General features: G+C 37.7%; 1 protein-coding gene across 4 annotated transcripts in view; it reads left to right on the forward strand.

Annotated features, from left to right (window-relative positions):
* GLIS3 (GLIS family zinc finger 3) overlaps positions 1 to 17,567 on the forward strand; it is a 161,411-nt gene extending 143,844 nt beyond the window's left edge. For all 4 annotated transcript variants that reach the window (XM_042013008.1, XM_042013009.1, XM_042013006.1 and 1 more), the window contains exons 8-10: positions 6,382 to 6,563; positions 11,900 to 12,082; positions 13,291 to 17,567. In XM_042013008.1, the coding sequence (XP_041868942.1) occupies positions 6,382 to 6,563; positions 11,900 to 12,082; positions 13,291 to 13,427 (502 nt within the window). In that variant the 3' untranslated portion in view covers positions 13,428 to 17,567. The remainder of the gene's footprint in view (positions 1 to 6,381; positions 6,564 to 11,899; positions 12,083 to 13,290) is intronic.
* The last annotated feature ends 5,934 nt before the right edge of the window (positions 17,568 to 23,501 follow it).

Genomic DNA, 23,501 nt, shown 5'->3' on the forward strand with positions numbered 1-23,501 from the left:
TCACCCATTCCCCCACACCCCCCTCGTCCGAGCTCTGTATTGCCCCTCGATATGAAGATCGTAGCTGGGGACACACCACCTCCCACCCCCCCCCCCCCCCCCCATGCTAGTAAGGGTTGGACTAGATGACTTTTGAAGGTCCCTTCCAACCAAAACTATTCTATGGTTCTGTGGTTCTGTGGTTCTGAGCTGTGTGGTTCCTGACACACTGTGCATGCCTGGGGTCATTTCAGAGCTAGGATGGGCTGACCACCACTTGCTCCAGCAGAAGTCTGTGTTTGTCGGACCAAAGCTGATCCAAACTGGCCTGGCTGCTTTGATGACCCTGGGGGCCAAACCTGTGCCACTTTTTGGACAGCAGACTCAGGTTTATGAGAGACAGAAGCAGAAGGAAATAAGCACTTTCTCTACACCTCCAGATACCATGGGATAGAGAAATAATGGGAGGATTTCTTCTGTGTCTTTCTCCTTTAGGTCGTGTGAGGGAAAGTGTGGACTTGATTAAGCCTTATTAATGTGAGAAACTGAGCCAAACACAGAACACATCTTACACTGCATTCATTATGTGTACAAAACCCTGTGAACACATAGTGCAAGTCAGTTAGAGAATTTGGATCTAAGAAACAACTTCATTTATCAAAGGAGAGAACATAAATAATAAAAGTGCAGATCTACATTTTGTTTGTGCCAGCTCTTTGATACTAACTTTGAGTGCTTCACTAATATGAAATACTGCAGCTATTCAATGAAGGTACCAAATGTGTACCTGAAAGCGTATCTATAAAAGGGAATACGTACTTCACTTCCTTTTCACGCACTTCTGTAATACAAGAAGGCATGAGCATACAGATAAGCTGAAAGAACAATCTAATTAAAACTCAGATCAAAAATTATGGGTTTATATGGCATAGTTAACATATGCAGCTCAGTGGCCCAAAATTGATGGTGCTAAATTCTTGAAATTAATATTTTTAAATTCTTTATTTAATGAATTATCCAAATATACATCTTGCTTTTGAGCAAGAACTAGCTTGTTAATGTGAGACCAGAGCAAAATTTTTCATGGACTTGGTGTTCCAGGGGGTTTTTTTACTCTTCTGTGAACCAGAGCTAGCAGTATGTCCCTGAAGCATGATGCATCCCTGCTTCACAGGAATTTCTAGAGACTGTGTATGGCTGACAAGAAGAACTTAGAGCCAAACTGTTCAGTTTAGCAGCATCATTATGCTATAATAAGTTCTGCAACAGTGCTTCTTTTTGCTTGAGTGTGTGGTTATATTCCCTTTATGATTTCACTGTAAAATAATGAGTAGCTTCAAGCCAGACTTCGAGAAGCAAAAGCCTCTGAGTAGTTGTAACCAAGAAGCCAAGACACCCAACCCTCACAAGCTATAAAGCCCCTTGTATGTAGCATACAAAGGGCTGCCTCAAAGAACGTCTTTGGTTTACAGTGTGGTTTTGAAATAGGTACATTAACTTCTATCCAGGCATGGGACACTTCAGAGGATTGACTGCTAATCATGTGGTCTTTTTAGTGAGCAAACAACACATATAAATGACAAATGCTTGAGTTGGAGGTGTCAGTCATGCTAACCCTGAACCTGAGCTACAGAGTTGCAGAATGACAGAATAGTTTAGGCTGGAAAAGACCCTTAAGATCATCAAGTCCAACTGTTAATCTAATTGTGCCAAGGCCACCACTAAGCCATGTACCCAAGCACCTCATCTACACGTCTTTTAAATACCTTCAGAGATGGTGACTCCACCATTTCCCTGGGTAGTCTGGTCCAATGCCTGCCCACTCCTTCTGTGAAGAAATTTTTCCTATTATTCAATTTAACCCTTTTCTGGCACAACTTGAGGATGTCCTATTGCTTGTTACTTGGGAGTAGAGACTGAATCCCTCCTGGCTACAACCTCCTTTCAGAGCAAACCTAGCAAAGTTTGGAATTTTTCTCACACTTCTTCTTTTTTTTTCCAAAGGCATTTTTTTCCTCTTCTACACATTTGCAAGAAACTTAATTCTCTAATACAATATAGGTGCAGAAAATGCTGAGAGATTTTATAAAAAGTTACATAGTCTGCTTCCAGGGAGTCTGTATATTGAGGTGCCTACTCACAGGTTTCTTCCTTAAATTCCACTTTAAATTCCACTTCAAATTTTCCTTTCATCTTCTCATCAAAGAGAAGATGAGGTGCTGGTCAGAGGGCCCATTCTTTCTTCCTTCATCCCTTCTTTTGGCTAGATTTTGGTTTTGTTGCCCAAAATATTTCTGTTATTGCAAGAAGATTGCATTCCCTTAAAACAAAACAAAACAAAACTTGCAGCAGAGAAATCATTGGAGAGGTAAAAAATTAGTCTTTTGTTATTTTCGTCAAATGCATATATTTGTAACTTTGGGGAAAACATAGGATTTTTTGAAATTTGTTCTTGGCAAAAGATGTGCTTTCCTTAAATGTGTTTTTAAAGCGTGATTATTTGATTGTCACTGATAGCTAGCCAGACTAACTTACAGTGCAATATGCTGGGCTTCAGAATGCTGTGTTACAACAGAACATTTCCCTCACTGACAGGGGATTGAGGATCTGTAAAGTCACTGACGCACAGCATAAAGTGTGGAGCTACCCAAAATGTGAGTTCACAGAAAAATGACACAGCAGAGAATGGAGACATCATCCCAGATGTTGTGGATTTGCCTAGAAATAGAAAGGCATTCAAGAAGGAATGACTGTGGATTGTTCCTCATTTATGATTGTCAGAAAGTGCAGCACTGTACAGGACACTGTTGGAGACAGCAACCTGTTACAGGGAGCTTGTAGTTCAGTCCTTTGTCCAGCCAAACCTTCAGCTCAGCAAGCTGAAAGCCTGATCACCTTGCCGTGTGAACTGCATAACATCTGTCTATGTTCCCAAACTAATGCAGCCCAGTAAAAAGGACTCAGAGAGCAACAACCCAATAAATTGTGTTTACAAGTTGTTCAAAGAAAACTGTGGCCTCAGAAGAAAAAAAAATACCAAAGTTCTCAGCTTTAATGTTCAATTTCCACTTCAGAAATGTATCTATAGCAACCATAAGGATTCATTTTGTTTAAATGGTGACATAGGCTTTAATTTACAGTGCAAAGTTGAGAAAAAAGAGTAAGAATGAAGATGGAACTACATGCAACATAGTTACATAGTTCCTGTCTCAAATATTTAAGTTTAGTAGCATTTAGTGCCATAGTGTTGCATGGATTAATGGTAGGTAAATTATGTCTTTTATATGCAGGTACAGTTCCCTTTCTTTCAATATATTTTTAAAACATACTTGGTTGCAGTGAAATGAATTGAGGAGTTGCAAAGCACTTGGTGAAGAAACATCTTATGTATGTCCTTGCTACAGAGACATAAGAGTTTGTTTCCCCACTGCACCCAGAACTTATTTGTAGGTGGCCAACCATGATAAAATAAACTAAATTAATGGTTATTAGTACTATATAAATGCACTCTTTATACTGCATATTATTACTCTTAGATTTCCTCTTCCCTTCCTTTTCCACATATTGCTTAGGTTGTGCATGTAGTTGTAGTGAATGTTGACTGGGCCAGCTCCAGTAAAGAAATGCTAGAGTAAAATCTCTTTTTCCATGTAGTCATGACCAGTCCTGGTTATTAACAAACCCACTTTGTATGTGGCGTTTTACCTAATCTCATCAAAACAGGTAAGCTTTGGTAACTTCGTCATCTATCTTGCTTACTACCAAATCTAATCATTTCCCAGCAGGACATTTTTTCACAGCTACTGTTGGAAGAGAAAGTAGTTTCTTAATGGCTCCAGAAACATTCCTGCTCAGATTTTACACCCATCAGGCATAGAAAAGGGCAACTTTCTGCAAATCTGGCTAGTTCCTGATTGAATTGACACCTGGGCTTGACCACAGCTCTCGATTGCAGTTTCCAAGTGGTCACAAGCTGGTCCCAAGTGTTTCAAGAATAAGATTATATTAGCTGTTCTCCCAGGAACATAATGAGATTTGTTCAGAGACAAAACTAGGCTGGGGCAAGCACAAGTTTCTCTTTCGTTGAGTAGAAGGAAAGAAAAAGTAGATAACTACAGTCATGGATATGGGTGAGCCAGGGTTTCATAAACTGATTTATAAATCATCATAAAGACCACTTATGTCTACTATAAAGGAGTCCTGTTTGGCTGCACAATATAGTGCATCATTACTTGGGGGAAGTTGTTTAGATGGTAAATCAAATGTAAAATCTGTACAACTCTGCTTTCCAACTTGAGTTTTGAAAAGGATTTTTTCCCTTTTAGTAGCTACTGGTTAAGATAATTTTTCAGCAATTAATTTTCACAAATTAATCTTGAAAACACAAAGGATGATATCTCATGATTTTTAAAATAATGACAGTATTTAAAGGCTGTCTGTGCATGGCTCTCAATCTCTGGCACAAGATAACAGTCTATGTGATTTCTGTACAAAAATCTAACTCCAGTTATTGCTCAGGAGACATATTAACCAGGTAGTTATAGCACTTTTTAAAAATCTCTGATATTTTTATCACAATATAACTACTGATTTCTCTTTCTAAAAAAATTTGTTCTCTAGTGTTATTGTGAAATACATGAATGCTTTCTTCTCTTCCACCCTGGTATGTCTTTCAGTCTACTCTGCATCAGTAATCTGGAAAAATGAAATATTTGACACATTAAAGACTCAATGGCTCAGTAGTGACATCTTTATTTCCTCCATCCATATAGCATTTCTGAAGTAATATATGTTTATGAATTTAATATCACATCAGCACCAGGACCAATCCAAACCCTACCTAATATGCTTAAAAATGTGCTTCTCACAGAAAACTGAATAGGCAGTACATCATCCAGAGTTCATCTTGACACTTGTTGCACTCCAAATGTAGATTATGGTCACCAGCAATGTAGTAAATACTTTTCAAATTAAGTCAAAAACACATAGGTAACGTGTGGCACATACAGATTTTTAGCTGCCGCATAAAAGATCTCAAATGATTTGGATTTAAATACAGTTATAACCTGCATGATGACCCTGCCCAGAGGTGTTCCATAGAGCTGCTACTGCAGTTGCACCTTCTGTTGTATTCAGGGTGTGATAAAAACTTCATTACACTTCTTCAGGAAAAACATGCTTTTTATTACGTTAAAAAAAAGTCATCTAGTATATTGAGGTCCAGCCTCAAGACAACAGGGACCAGATCCACACTTTAGAACACCGGTAGACTGTGTTAACAGCAGGCACTGACCCCTCCTAGCAGCAGCCACTGGGCACACAGAGAAGGGTATTCCTTCTCAGCAGACTTGCAGCTTATTTTTAGTGGTGGAGACATAGGCTGATCTGCAACAGGAATACCACATCACTTTCCGCTCCTCCTCTTGCAAAAATATCATGTTCTTTTTTGGTGTTTGAGAATGGTTCCAGCTCTCCTCTCATTGATGAAAAAGTGGCCGAGAGCCATTCCTGAGCTTTCAGTAATTAACCAGATCCCATCAGTCTAGTGGGCAGTTTGGGGCACAAACAGGAGCTCTTACAACCTTAGCTGTCTGTCCACAAAAAAGATCACATGACCTATCTGTAATGTACTTTGGGGTATGCAGTTTTAAGGAAATACAGAAAAAAAAAGTAAAAAATCCCATAAAACTACATGTAAAATCTTCAAAAGTAGTGTGTATCCTTGTAGTGCCAGTAGTGACAGAGCTGTGCAAAACATACCACTGAGGTGATGAACCTCTGTGACAGCTGCACCACCAGGCTTGTTCTCAAGCATTCTCTCCTCTGCCAGGCTTGTAAGTTTATACTTTGAGTCCAGATTAACATTTTGATGTGGTCAGATTCTGGAAGCAATTTAACACTTGCCCTTACCTGCATTATATTGACATCAGATTGTTTATTTTCAAATAGCTCTGTGTAACATGCAAAGACTTATAAAGCCTGAAACCTGGACCTGAACCTAATATCTAACCCCTCAGTGACCAATGACCTGAACTGACCCCTTACTGTCAGTGATGAACAGCTATTTATTGATAGATAAAGCAGATACAAAGCCTTACAATGAACAGCTGGCAGTGCCTCCAAAATCAGGTATCTCCTCCAATTAAGACTTAGACACACCCACAGAAGGAATGGGTTAAAAGTAGTTTTCCATGATAAGGGGCAAATCAGCCTGCTAATTTCCCAGTTGTCAAACCTAATGATAGTCACCATTTAAAAAAGTGTTATCTCTGTTCGGGCTGCACACTGCTGTTTTGGAAGTCTGTATCTATGCAAACAACTAACGTGATCTAAATAAAGTAAAAACAATCTTTAGCTCCTATTTCTTAGAGATTTTTCTGTTTTGTGGCTTTGAACTTTTAGGTTTGTTGCTCCAGCTCCTTCTCCTCATCACATTAGCCCCCAGAGGATGTCCATTCAACACCCCGTGATGCAGAGACAGACTCCACAACCTCCTCAGCTTCCACAGCCTGCAGGAATGCCTCTGAAGACATACCAGCCTGCAGAAAGCCCTTCTTTTCAGCCAAATGCTCTTCACATCCAGGGTAAGAAGGAAGAATCTTCATCACTGGTGTTAGTTGTTTGTTGCTATTGCTTGTCTTCAAACTAAGTGCTTCAGGGACTGGCACTGATATTTTTAAGGCACTTTTCCATTTGAAAGACCCTGGGAAGTAGCCTCCAGAACTCTGCCTTCAGACTTCCTTAAAATTCTTTACCTTAGCTAGTTGTTATTCATCCCGGTATGGAGTTGAAGGTTTCTCTTCAGACTGATTTTCAGTGCCGTTCTTGAAACAGAATGGCAAAAAATTTTATGATGGCTTTTAATTTTCTAATGTTACACTCCTAATCCCTTCTGATGTAGCACGTAAGTGTTAACCAGGTTTTCAAGAGGTAGGGTATTTTTCTCCCTTGTGCTCGTGGGGAGATGGAGAACTCTTCTGTAAGCATGGAAGACTCTTGCAGCTGTGTTCCCATTTGTACAGTGTAATCAGCTTCTACAAGACCTCTCTCTTCAATCCAGTATATTTCTTCTGTAGCCAAGAAGAAAATTAACAGCTTGTGGGTTGTTTTGTTTGTTTGTTTTTCCTAGCTGGTATGGAGACTGAATGCTAATTACCTTAACATTTCAGGAGTGTGTTGACAGCAGTATTGCTGTTTCCTCTCAACTGTTTAAATATATGGTTTGCCGTATTTATAGACACAAGGTACATAGCAGACTGGACTTCTTTTTAAAGGTCTTAGGATTCTGCTTATTGATCAGGCTTCCTGAGAATTATCATTTTAGATATCATAGGAAACACCTTGGGAAAAGCAAGGCTTCTTTTCTTTTCTTCCACTGATGAAAGCAGTCTCTCTAGGCAAAGAGAGGAAACGGGCATCTCCCTGAGTTCATAAATGTGAAGGAGAGCAAGGAAAGTGCCAATCCTGTTACATTCTTCATATCATGCTAGACCACACAGGAGCAGGATCTGAGACTGATGGTTTTCTTCCAGAAAGTAGTAATTCCTTACAGCACTGATTAGTACTAGAAGAACATGAAATTTACCAATGGATGTAAGCAGTTTTTATTGGTTTTCTATATTCTCTGATAGAAGTTTCACTAATAATGTATGGCCAATGGAGTACAAGGTGAAATTTATTAATATACAGTTCACTGTCATATGACATAGTCGAAAAGATGGCAGAACAGGTCCAGTAAATTCCTAGTGCAGGGCGTGAAGGGATCAGGTTAGCCCTTCTGTTTCCACAGTACAAAACATTTTACTCTGTTCCATATTTTGCTGAACATTTGGAAAGAACTCATCTTCTGGAAAGGCAAGAACTCATCTTCTGGATGGAAAGGCATTGAGACATGTCTTCCTTCCTGGAACAAAAATTGTCTTTCAGTTATACAAATGGCTTTAACACCTTCTTCTTCTCATGGTGGTAAGAGTTTTAGGAATCTTAGAAGCTGAGATCACAACCACTTGCTTCAAAGTAGAACACTTTCTAAAGAATCCTGCCTCCCAGGGGCTCACAAATCACCCTGGATTAACTGTCCTCCACACAGGACTTGCACCGGGCTGTGCAGCAACTTTCATGTCTCCTTGAGCATCTTCTGTTTAGGGCAGGCCACAACAATGCCACTACATTCCCATCTCCTTCTCCTACGGTCCACAGAGGATTTAAAAGGACAGAAGATGTGGGTCATCATTCTTTATAAGAAGAAGACCCAGTAGAGACTGTCATTTGAGTGAATGCCGTATTTGAATTGAAGCCCTACTACACATCCAAATTTAAGATGCAGTTTAATACTATCTTCTGAGATCAAAAAATGGCTGACTTCAAGAGCTTGGACCTTAAACCCGTACCATACTTAGTCCCACGTTAGCATTACTGTGTCTGCCTCACTCTCGTAGGAAAGCCTGTGTTGAAATAGACATTGCTGACAGGAATTACATGCACATAGATAACTCAAAGTTCAAATTCTAAAGATCTTGGCACTTAAAACCTGTATGAAGACAATGTAGACTGAACTAATTATTTATTTATTTTTTTAGCATTGAAAGATATAATACAGTGCAATTCAATACCCACAATGTGGGCATTAAATGTTTTTTCAAAGATCATGTAACCTATTGTCACTGTACAAGGTATTTTGTCGGAATGCACTCCCTCCACCTTAAGCACAGCTGTCTCATCCTGTATGCTACACTGGAAGTGTTGTCCTGTGTGCCTTAAAGGCTTACCTAAACTTTCTCTCTCAACAGCAGATGTTTCAAGAGTTCATGTTTTCCCAGTAGCAATACAAAGATTGCCGTCTTCCTTTGTCACACCATCACAATGCAGAAAAACACCATGGAGTTATCTCCAGACTATACTACTTTGTATAAAAGAAAGGGCTGTGGGAGGTTCTGTTAATTTCTATCTCCTGCAGTTCATAACCTGCCTTTTCAAGGTTTAAAGTGCTGTAACTATAACCACCCCAGCTCATTCTGCTACCAGACAGTGGTGACAATTTACCTCTGTATGTCGTCTTAAACTTGTCAGTTCCATTTAAATTGGCTCTATCAAGGAAGAAAGAGTTTCATTGCCCAAAAGCTTTTTGAAGAAACCAAGTTCTAAACAGACTCAGTTTCTGAAAGCCTGAGCATCCTAAAAGATCATAGTGATCTTGGAGTACTATCCTTTAGAGAGAAATGATGTATGAGATCCAAGACTGACAGCCTTCTTGTATCTCATAGTTACTTTTACTGTGAAACGTCTTTTTCTTGGAACAACATTGTCTACAGTTCAAGTTTCATTATTTGTTCTGAGTGATTTTCAACTACACAGTAATGTCAGAGAGAGCTTTCTATTGCCTCAGTTAATATTACATAATCGACTAAATATTCCCTTTTCTTGCTCTTGTGAAATTCACCACATCCTTTGCTGCATGGAATGTTTGGCAGTGATGATGTTAGACGCCTCACTGAGCTGTAGAAGTGAAGCTCATCTTTTCCTTTTATTAGATTGTAGTATCTTTTATTGGATTATCATTCAGCAAATCTGAAACTACCCTGACCTGGAGACTGGAATGACAACTTCCCCGCTAGATGCTGTTGTATATCAACATGTGTTTGTAGACAGAAGACAAGTACAGGTGCTGGCAGTCTGCAAAAATTGGCCCAGCACCTGCATTGTACTGGTGATTCTTTTCAACCATGAAAAACTACTCTCAGGAGAGGTGTCTGAAGAGACAGGCATCTACAGTACACAGACAGCTGCAAGAATAAGGTACTGCTTGCTCTGAGACAAGCCAGAAAAGATGTGCAAGGTATGAAAGAAAAGAACAGCAACAGAAGTTCCCTCTTCACAGTGAGAAAATTTATTGTGCTTGTAGTATAAAGCAAAACTTTTTTGGGCATGGGCATAGCTGACTTGCTTTTGTATGTGTCTGATACTGTGAACATTTTTGCACTAACAATCTGGTTGTCCTTTAAAATTGTGTCTGTAGCTCTGGTCACATGTGTTTGTGAGTTAGCTGATGACTAGAGTTGTCTGAGTAATGAAGGAAATGTAAAAAATCATCCAAAGTATTCATTTAAAAAAAAAGAAAAATTGTCATTTCTTTAAAAAAATTGTTAGCTGATATGAATTAGTTATATTATGCCGCTATACAGACAGCTCTACTAGTAACAGCTATCTTTAAATTATGAATAATAAGATTTTAATAAACAGAAACACTTACATTCTTTTCACAATCGCAAATCAGTCTCTTAGTATAGTATGGGACTTAGAACTCTCTCTTACTTTTTCTTTTCCTTTTGTTCTTCACAGTCAGATGGCACCACATGATTACTTGGTGTTTGTGTAATTTGCCTAATGGACAAGCAGAAATATACCACAAAGAAACACTATCTTGAAGGATTTCAGACTGAAGTCAGCTGGAATTTTTCCATGCCATAGCAGCAAAGGCTACTCACGCATGGCATATATTTCTGAATGGCAATTATAATGATTTTCTTGAGAAAATACTCTCTATTTCTTGTGACAGGCAGAGAGATGACTGAGTAGGAAATAGATATCCGTCAGAAACTTCCCACCCTATGGAAATTATAATTGTGGTAGTCATTCATTACATATCTGTAATGAAATCTTTGTCCACAACAGTTCAGTAGGATAAGGATGCTATTACAAATGTACCTGGACCACAACTGCCATGGCTTTTTTAGATGCTCAGCATCTCTCAGGACAAGGCTCCTTATGTGATTAAAAACAAGAACTTTTTGCTTTTAGAAGCAATTTTTACAGCTTACAGCTGTTTTATCATATTCAAAAATATTTCACTTTCCTAAGGAAGTAATGCTGTCATGTCATCAAAGTAGCTGTTTGTTCTTTGCCTTGACATCATGAATCTTGGCTGTAGTGTACTGATTCAAAGAAACACAACTGATGTAGTCTTGTGCATGTGTGTGTTTTAAACAGTTTAATCAGAGTTGCAGCTGAAACATTCAGTTGCTGGAACTTTATTAGCTGCGTGAAAACACAGAAAACTGATGCTACAGTTAGTTCCCTAACAGATACCTCAAGTATGGTCAGGATCTACTGCCTGTATTGGATATGGTTTCTTGTTATCCTACATTCAGCTCTATTGCAGATTATCTTGGCCATGGCACGTGTGAACAAAGACACCAAGTTAGGAGATTTTGCTGTGTGATGTTGAGCTCCAGTTCTAAGACCTCTACACCTTGGCTTGACACACTGCAGATACACACAAGACATTTAGAATAGTGCTAAATAACTGAGGGGAAGAGAACTACATATGCTTATTTCTTGTTACAGCTCTCTATTTTAAAAGATGGGTAACTTACACTGAATTGTGCAAAGGACTTGTATCAAGGAAAGTTACATTACTTTTCTGTGCTCTTTTTCCATCATAAAAAATTTTTGCTCAGCGTCTCTCTGCATGACCATGCTATCAGCCAGCTGTCTTGGCATCAGTGATAGACCTGTGGATTTTATTCAGACTTTATTTGGGTAATCTTATTTTATTTTGAACTTAGCATTTTCTTAGATTTTTCAGGCAGATGCACAGTGTGACTCTGAAGAGTACCAGTTCAAACAAAGGATTACACAGTAGAGGGAGGAATTTCCTGAAAACTTTCAGGTTCTAGCCAGTCAGGGCCTCTCACAGGTCATGGTGGAATCAGGACGTCCATGTAGCAGATTGTGTTTGAAATTAGTAGCAACATGAGGAAGTTTTAGGGAGTATCATATCAATACTGCTTTATTTGTTGAAAATTATTGAAGACCTGGTGGTAGGGCAGTTGAAGTTTTTATCATTCTCATGGCCATGGTTGTACATACTATCCTTTGTATCTCTGTCCAGCTCTTACTTACGGCCTTCTTCTCATTCTAGGTTTTTATGGGCAGCTTCAGACTTTCTGCCCTCCACATTATGCTGACACTCAGAAGAACATACAAGACAGTGTTTCTTGCAGTATGGTTCCTCCTGTTGAAGACTGCTTAGCTCCCACATCAGTGGGCCAGGCAGGGCTTGGCATTTTCCATCGAAGTTTTTCAGGTCATTCTGGTATCAAAGGTAAATAACAGCTGGTGATTCCGTGGATAACTGTGTACAGTTTGTGAACTTTGGCAGATGTTCTTGAGCTGTGTATTTGGGTGGGACATGTCACGACAGATTTGACTCTTGACAAAGAGGAGATAGCTTTCAGACCTTTGTGGAGAGGTTGGTGTTGGGAGGCAGGCAGTCACCACAGGTGACAGTAACAACTGGCCTGTGTGCAGTCTTCACGCTGGTGAAGGCTTCTTAAGGTTCTAGCCTGTGGGGCTCAGACAATCTCTGGCTCATGTATTTGCTTTGAAATACAGTCCATTGAGCCCTCTGTGATGTTTGTGCAGCCACTCCACTCCACTGCACATATTGTGGCAGGGACCTGAGATGATTCAAACCACTGGTTTTGCTTTGTGCATGTTTGGTTTCTATCAGTCTTGAATTTCATTTTTTCATGTTTCCATGACAAAAACTGCAAACTCATCTGTGTGCACTTAACTTAGTCTGTGCCTAGATGAACAGTACTGAAGGGGCTTGCATGCTGCTCTGGAAGGGTGAAAGTTATCTCTGTGCAAAGGATCAGCACAAGACAGTGAGCCTAATCTTAGGGCACAAGTAATGCGCAGGTCTTTTACTGTCCTTCCACACAGGATGAATCCACTTATTGTGCTTTGAAGTCCCTTTTATGTCTTGCTCCTTCAGTAGTGTATTGCAAAGCCAGTGCACCTGTTATTTCAAAGAGGCATCTCACAGTATGTAAACGTGTTACCCAAAAGATGGGAGTGTGTCCGAAAACAGTTACTCTTTGTGCTTACTACTGCCACTTCTAAAAGGTAGTAATTTCTGTGCCAGGGTCAATTTTACAATAAATACATTCTACAATATTTTGTTGTCTTCCATCCTGTGTTCAATATGATGAAATTTGTTAAAGAATCGTGAGGTTTGTTTTTAAAATTATCACGATTTTAACACCCATTAAATGGGGAGGTGTTAGTTGCAATGAAATCTGCTCTGCTTCAGACTTGATTCTGACAGAACTGAAAATTCCTCCCTTGGTAAGCAGTAACTTATGTAATTAATTTCATACATATGTTGGCTTATTTATTTTATTTGTGTATTTCATTTAAAACCATTTCCAGTTCTATGCAGAAGTATTAGGACATACTTCATTATGTAGTTATCCTACTTGTTAACTGGGGTTTTTTTGTTTTGTTTTATTTTGTTTTTTTTCCTAGTGTATGACTTTCCAGCAGGGTCTGTAGGTATCTTTGGTGATTCAGCTTGCAGCATGCCAGAGGACAGCAGTTTCCTACAAGTAAATGCAGTGGATCGTTGTTCCAGCCAGCTTTCTTCTGTATACACTGAAGGCTAAAGTAATGTATCTAGTTACAAGAACTTGATTCTGTTTCATCTTGCCCTTCTGGTATTTCCCTACAAATTTTTTTCTCTCCATGGAACTGCCATGTATGTATGGGGATATGACTAGATATACATACATAATGGAGAGGAAAATAGCAATTACCAAGCATTCTTCATTTAATCAAGCAGACAACTGAGAAAAGAGACTGTTTGGAGAAAGCAAGCTTTGCCAAAACCTTAGCAATTGTTTCTTTTCTTCTCATCTGTGGTACAGCAACTATACTTTTTTATTATTTCTTCTTTTTAATTTCTCAAAGGGAATTCAGAGGCCAAATAAGAAAACTGGTTGTTGGCTGTAATCCTTTCAAGCTGAATGGGTGTACTTACAGAAGAACAGCTTTAGAAAGTTCCTTTTTCAAAAAAGAAAAATAAGTAAAACCAGAGTATACTACAAGCATTTCAAAGGCATACAGCTTTTGTACAATCTGTTTGCATGTGATAGTTCCAAAGTTAACCACACAGCAGTATCCAAAAGGGAGAGAAATTAGACATACATGTTGGCACTACCTGTTGGAGGCATTGGTGTGGCTTCTTTTTGGATCAAAGGTCGTTGGTACCGGATTTTTTACAGGCCTCAGGTTAGGTGTCCTTTCCTTTCCTCTGCATTTTAACCCATTCAATATGGCTATTACTATTTTGCCAATATTCATCTGACCCAGTGCTATAAGCATGAATAAGAAAGGTTAAATACACAGAAAGTTATGTAGATTTTGTCTCTATTTAGCACACCTGCCAGATAAGAATAAATGCATTTTAACTTTCAGTTGCTTTTTAATTAGATTGTAGAGCACTGTTGCTGTATGTGCTATAGGATTCTGCAGGAAGGTTTAAAATATTTTGTAGGAAAGATTCTTCCTTAAATTCCACACTTTTTTTTAAAAGCTATCTGTACTGATACAATAAATTTTGGTTGTCCTAACCTTTTTCCATAACACATTTTCAGAAAGAAGAACTACTCTTAAGGGTACTATGTTTCCTCTGGTTACTTAGAGAGGTAAAACTGGACTGGTTTGGTGGTTTTGATTTTTCTGCTAAATGTCAGGCTCAAGGTCCTCAAATTTAGTCCAGGATGCAAGCAAATGAGGTTGTCCTTCATGAAACATACAAGGTTATGAGTTAAAACCAGTATTCTGCAGTGGAGATGTCATCACGTGATCCTGTATACCTTGAGAACAACTCTTACATTAGTAAGACTCAGCTTTTAGGTTTTAATTCCTGTTCATCCATTTTGTGGACTTCTTACTGTGTAGTGTGCATCTTAATATTCTCATGACCTGATAGAGTAAGGACAGAAATTTGAAGTTCATTCTTGCAGGCTGGACTATAACTATGCTTCTGAAATCACTCTTCTAAAAAGATAAACTTTAAAAAAAATGTTTATACAAGCTTTTTTTTTTCCCCTGGCAAACTTTTGAGAGTTGTTCAGTCCAATTTGGCTCAAATTCATAATTTAATCTGCCCTTATGTGGAATAGATGAATTTATGTCCAGATGTTTGTGAACACTGGCAATCTTTCAAGGTTTGTATTCATGAGGTATATTCTCACATGCAGTCAAGTGCTTAAATATTTAATGGAGACATTTTCATCCGATACATAGAATATATGGATAAACCATGCACATAAATGAAGTACAATGAGAAGTAATGTGACTAAAATACAACTAATTCTGTGCTAAGTTCTTCCCCCTTTTATTCTGCTTCTCACATCACAAGTGCATGTGTCCCTCTGCTCCAGCTTGCACTGAGAGGTCTAGATGTTACAGTATGTGATTTGCATTGGGTTAAATGACACCAGGCATCCCTCACATGTGCAATCAGAAAGACAGTCCTTTTGCATTAATGTGCATTGACTGCAAGTTTTACCTTTTAATAAAGTTTTATTTTGTGCTATCTTAAAGCCCATTCAGTGGTCACTGCACAAGCGTAACTTGGTTCAGTAGGAATAATTAGTCACACTGAACACTTCAGTTTCAAATGTGTGGAATTGTGTTTTGTTCCACCAAAGTCAGCAAGGCCAGGATCAGACTATGTGTGGACATATGCATGTACATACGCATGCACCTATACACTTTTTTATATAGAAATCCTTCAAAATTCTTTTAACCACATGATTGTCCAGAATTTGTCCACTGCTGTTTACAAAATTGAAATATTGTTGCTGTCTTCAGATTTGTACCACCTTGACTTTTAAACCTTTTGAAATATTTTTTTCTAGTATCTGAAAGTTATTCCATAGAGTTGGGGGATTATACATTCTGAAACATGCTGACCAAAGGGAAAATGGGAGTACTGAATTCAAAAAGGGCATTTTTAATTTGGGGGTTCATCAGTTACATTTAAAAAGGAAAGTTTTGCAAGTCATTAATTAATTCTTTCACATAAATATAATATATATATATATATATTTACAGCTTTCCATGAGCCTTAATCCTAAAAAGAAGGACCTAGAGTACAGTCAAATCAAGCATATGCATGTAGGCTACCAGTCTGTAAAAAGGCATGCGTTTGTTTACTTCTCATTCAGAGACAAAAAGGATTCTTCACTATTATTTCATTATTCTCTTTGGAGTTGGACTGACTTCGGGGCATAAATTTAATCACTGAGGGCAATTGCATAAAAAGCCCCATTGTGTCTCATATGTATTGGATATTTAAATAGGGAATTCTGCTTGTCACAATGAAAAATGGTGCTTGAGAAAATACAGTTTTGTGGGTTATCTGTGTAACCAAGTTATTTGCAAATACTTGTGCCTCAGTGATTTTTGTGTTGTTATTCTACTTGCTGTATTTTTAACTTTCTAAAGGGATTCATATATAAGAGATTAAGTTATTTTAGACTGTGGACATTAAACAATATTCAAAAGAAATTATTTACAATGATTCTTTTATACAATTCATCTGTTTCCCAACTCAGTTGTCTATTTATATCTGCATTAGAAATGGTTCTACACTGGAGTTTAAAATACAGTTTCAAAGTGCATGTGTACAAGTGGAAGTGTATGAGGGTGCACGTGTGTATCTGGATCTCCCTTTCTATATATGTGTACACAAAACCATATAGGCATTGTGGCTTACTACTACCAGATGCTGAAGCGTTGCAGTGCTGAGGCCATCTGTCACACTGTATTTTGTTTTCAGCTTTTCTTGAAAAGGTGTGAATGAGTATGAAGATTACATTTTAACTGTTTATTCCCTGTTTTCCCTGTGTAATTTTATAGCAGATTTTTTAAAACAGCACTTTTTTATTGTTTGTATGAAATCTTGTTCTTGGTTTGGGGCTTTATATATATATATATATATATATATATATATTTCCTTGAAGCAGGTAAAGCAAAAGACCACAATTTAAAATTAGCTGAGTGAGTTTTTATTTAAGAAAAAGAAATCCCTTTGTTCTGTACAGAAAGCAGCATCTGTACAGAAAGCAGCATCTTGTGTAATATTTTTTACACAAAGCACTTTGGTGAGGAGAGAAAGTGGGATGATGTTTTTCCTAAACCTTACAGATTAATCTACATATTTATACATGCTTACATATATACATATGATCTTAATTTGCCGTACTGTACATCTGGCTGATATATCTTGCTCTAAAGAAATGTCTGTTGCACGTCACGAAAAAAAAATTAAAAAGAATTAGTTACATCTTTTGCTCTACTAGTATGTGTAATTTTGTGATTTGTTTCAGTTGTTTTTCATACAATCATAAGTTATTTTTGTTCTGTTTCATAACATTCTATTTTATGTAAAAGGTAAAAATGAAAGGTGTATTTGCATGGTACAAAATAAAACTGGAAAATTATAACTCCATTATGTTACCTGTAGAACATATTATTGTCAGATGCCGTTAAACTGCTCCAGCTCTTGTCCTTCACCATAAAACTACTTGTATTTTTATGGATTCGTATAATTAGAAACAGAACTAGGAAAAAAACCCCTCAGAGATTTCTCAAACCCACTTGGCTCAGAGTTTTAAGTCTGGATTTAATTATTATTATTATGGTGAAGCTAGAGATTTGTAGAGATAAATGAATGCTGCGGTGTGTGTTTACACCCTGGGTGGAGACATAAATAAAAGAAGATTATTTAATTACATTTTTGTGCTGTGATAATTTTGAATTTTTATGGGTTTCTTTGGTCATGTGATTTGACAGTACAACATATCAAGGCGTTTTGCTTTTTTGTCTGGTTATTGTTTCTAACATACTCAAGCAATTAAGCTATTTCAGAGCACTTAATGTAAGGAAGAGAGCATTTTTTTAAACTCTGCATTAGTCAAAATGAAAACAAAAGATAGAGGCAGAAGTTGATGCATGCTCACATCCAAAACACATCCTAAGAATCCAACAGGAGATACCACACCCACATATTGGACTAGAAATCAAAGGACACAATACAATCTAATAAAATAATTAAGTGCAGAAAAATCCTGCTGCAGGGTTGCAAAGAGACCTTTGGAAATAATGGTCCTAGCTGATCTTACTATGAAATTATTAACATGGTTGGCTCTGTGTCAACCATGAGCAGAAAAAAACTACTAAGCCTACAGTCACTGACACTTACATATATGATCTTGTAGAGTTTTGCCAAAAATAAACTTTGCCTGGTGCAATCTTATTTACACTGCATTTTAATTTAATGTAGGAAACTGGCTCCATGGTTTAGGAAATACTGTTAGTGAATTCTATAAGCTTCCATGAAGAACTGAGAGTTGCTGAATTCAAGTGTTTCAAAATTCAATTTTCTTTTTTAACAAAGAGCTTTTAAAATGAGAAGTATGAAAGAAGTATTCAAGTTCCATATGCAGTGGAGAGTAACATGGCTCAAAATACCTCAAAGCCATGTGCCTTTTCCTGTGTGCTTGAGCTGGACCAGTGTTACATGATGTCCTGCAAACTATCCTACAGCAAAATAGTCAAGTGTAAAGAAATAGTAAAGAAATTATGTGACAAATATATTCCTCCAAAGAACATAATTTCTGAATGAAAGTTGTCTAAACTTTTTATTTGATAAAGTGTTGGTGTTCAGGGTTTTCAGAACAAAATCCCATTTTGAAACATCAGAAATTCTCCCAAGATGAAAATTTGGGGAGTGGGAGAGATAGTGTTAATTCATTGCTTGTATGTACTTATAGCTATGAATTCTCCCATGCAGCTGTGCCAAAGCCCACTGTATTTGTGAATTTATACCAGCTCTGCCCTAATGGAAAACACTTCAATAAAGCTTTATGTGCACCAATCTCCTTCAATAAGAGGGGAAAAAAGAAACATAATTCTTCTACTCTGAATATGTATCTACTTGTATTTACTGCATCTAATTACACAATACCTTATATTTGAAGATAAGAGTGAAAACATATATATGAAAACAAAACTGACCATTTTCCTAGACCATGATCCTCAGTAAAATTCTTGCCATGATCCTCAAGAAAATGTTTCACATTCAAACTTGCTGTTTCCTACCTCGGATCACTTTATAACTCCAAGTAACATCACATGTGTTTTGAATTCCCTGATTTTCAGACTCTTTCTGTTACCCACTGTTACTCCTTGAGAAGCAGTTTTAATAATTTTGTCCCATAATGGACAGTCTTAAAGTGGACAACTTGTGCATGACTGTGTATACTCACTTACTGTAATAAACTACAAGAAACATAATGGTAAAATTAATCTTACAGAATGAAAAATGTTAGCTCTTTTAGGGTTGCTCTGTCTCCTTCCAATATGTTAATTTATATTCTCCTTTACCTTCCTTGAAACTATAATGTTCTCATTTAAAAGTTAAGTATGAAAAATCATTCTACCACATCTTCCCATGCCATTTATAGATTTACAACCAAAGTAAATTTACCCAGCAGTCAGTATCATTAATGATTCACAAATGAGATGGGTTAGTTCAGTGAACTGTAACAAAGAGCACCTTTCTATGTGTCTAGTTAAACGTTCCAACATGCCTTTGTTATAACTAAAAAATGCAAACGTTATGCATGGTTGCAGCTAGGTACACAGGATAAAACATTACAAATATATCTAGGCAGATAGAAGAAAATATAACAATTTCCTCAATATTATACTTTTTTCCCTTTTGATCAAAACTGTATCAGTGGGCAAACTCCAAGCTTGGCTGCATGTAAATCATCTAGCTTCAGCTAGTCCAGGAATGGACAGAGTGAGGTTGATTAAGCTCATGAAAGGGTGAGCTGGCCTTATTCCCTGAAAATTCTGGCTAAAATCTGTTGGAAAAATAAAAACCAAAGTGGCTCTGCAACTGTGGCTGCCATATTTACAATCCTAATAACTAGACTGGCAGCACTGTGATTACACCCACCACTTTGCATAGCACACAGTTGTAATTAAGCTGTAGTTATCTTTGACTGGAGGAAGAGGAAGGATACTTTATTTTAATGGAAGTTAAATTAGTAGTATATGAGGGAAGTTCCTAGAGAAAAAAATAAAGCAGTAATACTGGGCTGGCTTATCCATTGGAGAAGGAGGAGTAGTGTTACATGGCACCATTATTGCACTAAACTTTTATTCATGATCAATTTGACTTTTATGCAATGAGGAGTTAAAACAGTTCTTAAAAGAAATTGGAAGTTTTTACCCTGGAAGTTTAAAATCAGTGAAGGCTGCATTCCTATCATACTTTTTTTTTTTTCCAACCCTTCTGTAAAAGCCAAAAAATACTTGGTAAAATTTTCTAGTTCCAGTGTCAATTTTCTCTTTTGTGGCTTTGTTAAGACAGTCCAAAAAAGCATTGAATACAGTAGCAGCTTTGTCATCTAGATATGTACAGAAGGGAAACTGTATTAAAATTATTAAACTAATTTTAGGAAACCTGCTAAAATAGAACCTGCACAAAGCAGAACTGTGGAGATTTACTCAATCAGAAGTACTCAAACCAAAGCTGAACTAACATTTACAAAAAGGTGATTTCACCCAACTAACGGAAATGCTGCTTAAAGGTTGAACTGGAAAGAATGGCACTCATATCCACTGTAGTACTCTTGTTGCTACATTTTTTCCCTACTTGCAGCTGTGTGTTTCAGGTACTCAGGAGCCTATTTCACTGTTAGGTACAGAGTTTGTGCTGGCAGTTGGGCTTTTTATCTTGGTGGGCCTTTTTCATAGAAACTGCATGCTATACCACTGCTGAGCAAACCTACTTTGAGTAAAAGCAGGGCAAGTTTGTATCTAGCTGAAAGGGACTTATAGTAGCTTCATTGCATTTACTTTAAACTTTCTTCTTTGATCCTTAACCCTAACACGACAGTCAAATGAGGCTATGCTTAATAGCTCAAAGGACAAAAAGAATTGATCATGCCAATCCCATTGTCCTTCATTTTACTTTCACATCACTATGTGACTTCTAATAGGACATTTACCTTACAGGAACAAGCAGAAGCCAGAATGCTTGTCTGATCAGTTTTTCATGCCTTATGGATGAAGTTGTTACTTTCACTGTATGAATTATGGCCTTTCACAAGTCATCACACACAATGAAGGCTGTTAGCAGATAAACAAGGACGTTAGGGGACGTGATAGCTTAAAGACATCTTCATGCTGCTTTAGACAAAGGGATCACCACTGCTGAGCCTGGTAATGCACACTGGAGCACTCTGATGGCAAAAGGTTCACTGAAGCAACTGGAGACCAGTGTGGCCCACATCTGACCGCAGCCTGCACCTATTCCAAATATGCTTTCTGCAAAGGTCAGTAGTTTTGGTGACTCTCTGCTGCCTGAGAATCCCACCATGGGAAGGATCCTCAGAAAGCTGGCCAGCTGCATTTTACACTGGACTTGGGATGAGCATGGTTATTGAACAACATGAAAGGCACTGGATGTAGTTCTGGCTGCCTGTACTAGAGAAAAACTGGAGCAGAAACCTAGTATTGCAGGGTTCCCAATTAATGCAACATATTGCATCAAATTAATACAGTCTAGTATTTCCTGTCATTACTGCTGCGTCTTTCTGTTTAGTGGCTTTAGCATATTTTTATGCTAAAATCAGTACTAAGAAGGGAGAGGGAAAAAGTATGTTTTCCCATGTGTTGTTCTCTTTTCTATGATATCTTTTCTCTTTTGTTGTTGTTTTTTTGTTGAAAGTCTTCCTGACAAATCACACAAAACATTTAAGTCATTTTGGGGCTTCACAAATGTGAATGAGGGTAAATTTACCCCTTTCTCTTTGCAGAAAAAGGTAAGTAGGAAAACTGATGTTGTATGTCTTGCTTGAGAATCATACAGAAGTCTAAATTTGAACTGAAGTTTGGATTCAAAAGCAAAAATAAGTCAGAGATAAGTTCAGGAAACACATTACTAAAGGAAATGTGATATGTGAAGGAAAAAATAAAAACAGTACAGCATAGTACAATATACCTCTATATATGTACAGAGACAGAGAAAGGACATACAGGAGCTGACAAAAGCTTTTTCTTCTCAAAGGTCTCAAGGTTGTTTCCTAAAACAGGAGGAGAATGCATCATTAACCTAAATTTGGGGTTGTAGTTGCCAGTAGCATTTATAAGACTATCAATTACATATTTTCAGTCTAGGTAAAGCCATTGCGAGCATCATCAGAAACAGAAATCAGTAGTTACTGGAAGACATAGGTTGCTTATAACCTGGAAAACCTCACAATCATGGGGTTTTGCCTTCCAATGTTGTCTTACCTTGATTTTATGTGCACTGCACTTGAGAGTCTTACTCCAATTCCATGTAAACCCTTGAGCAGATTCTCAATGGCACTTTGCTGTATGTACCTATTAGCAGCAACTTGCCATGTTCACAAGTACTATCATTTTGGCATGGCAGAGTTGTACATCCAGTCTTCCCTGACATAACCAACTGCCTAAACTATACCACAGAGGAGAATTTTGCATTCACTGGTTCCTGTTCTTTCATTCCTCTGTTTTTTGTCTCGCATTTTTTGAGAGAGAACTGATAGCAGGTATGCAGTCTTCCTTGGTATTTCTGTAGCACTTACTGAATACCCTGAGACTCATTTGTAAGACGAGTGTGCCTACATGGGAAGTACAGAAAATCTCACCCCAAAGTCAGGAAGAACCTCTGTGATCTTCTCATCCAGTTTTTTGTTGAAGTGGGAGATAATAGAAAAGTCTATAAAAGAGTGACACAGAAATGTTAACTTTAATTCAGGCCCCATTTGAACTGAACAGGAGTGATTCTCCTACAGTCTGTAGTGTGAAAGCCTGTAATGAACATGAATACCAAATCAAGCCTAGTGAGTGCCACACTAAAAGCTCATCTAAATTTCATACACTTGGGGTTTGGTGAAGAAGAGAGAAAAAGTGAGTAATCTACTTCTTTTCCTTCTCAAAGCTGCTACTTGCTAAACTATGTGTGGGTCTGCAAAATGTTGGAATTAATCTTATGGCCTTACCTCATCCTTTAACAAAGCATTTAACATTTAACAAATTTAACAAAGACATTTAACAAAGACAGTATTCTTAAATGCTGAGTTTCAAATAATTATCAGAACTGAGTGAGAGAAAAAGGGGACAAAGAGCACCTGACATGATGGCATGTTAATAATTTACTGAGATGTCTAGGATAACATATGCTTTCAGTGCAACAACATTTCATGCACTCCAGAAATAAGCCCACTCTTCTCAGCAAAGAAGATGGAGCACTTGATGAAAAATGGCAGCTAACAAGTATGTCACCTGTTTGTCCATCATTTAACCTGCGTAAGTGTGTAAAGGCTTGTTGCTGCAAGAACATACAGGCAAGAATTGAGAGGTTCTTTGCTTCTCTGAGTCTCCTTACAGCCTCCAGTTAATTAATCCTGGAAAATATACGTGGAAATTTCAAACATGCGTCTTTGCACATAACAAAATCTAATGGGGTGCAAGGGCACTCCAGAAACAACATGGTGAAAAAAGCTGCCTGACCACACTTCTCCAAGGGGTCACATTCTTAATGAATTATTTGAATAACATAATTGTGATAGGCCCCTAAAATATATGCATGGCATATCTTGAAAAAAAATTGAAAAGCAGAATCA

Source organism: Corvus kubaryi, unplaced genomic scaffold (genome assembly GCF_017639235.1).
Source record: "Corvus kubaryi isolate FWS band 111438036 unplaced genomic scaffold, C.kubaryi_AGA036_p1.0 split1-37296, whole genome shotgun sequence".
Classification (NCBI taxonomy): domain Eukaryota; kingdom Metazoa; phylum Chordata; class Aves; order Passeriformes; family Corvidae; genus Corvus; species Corvus kubaryi.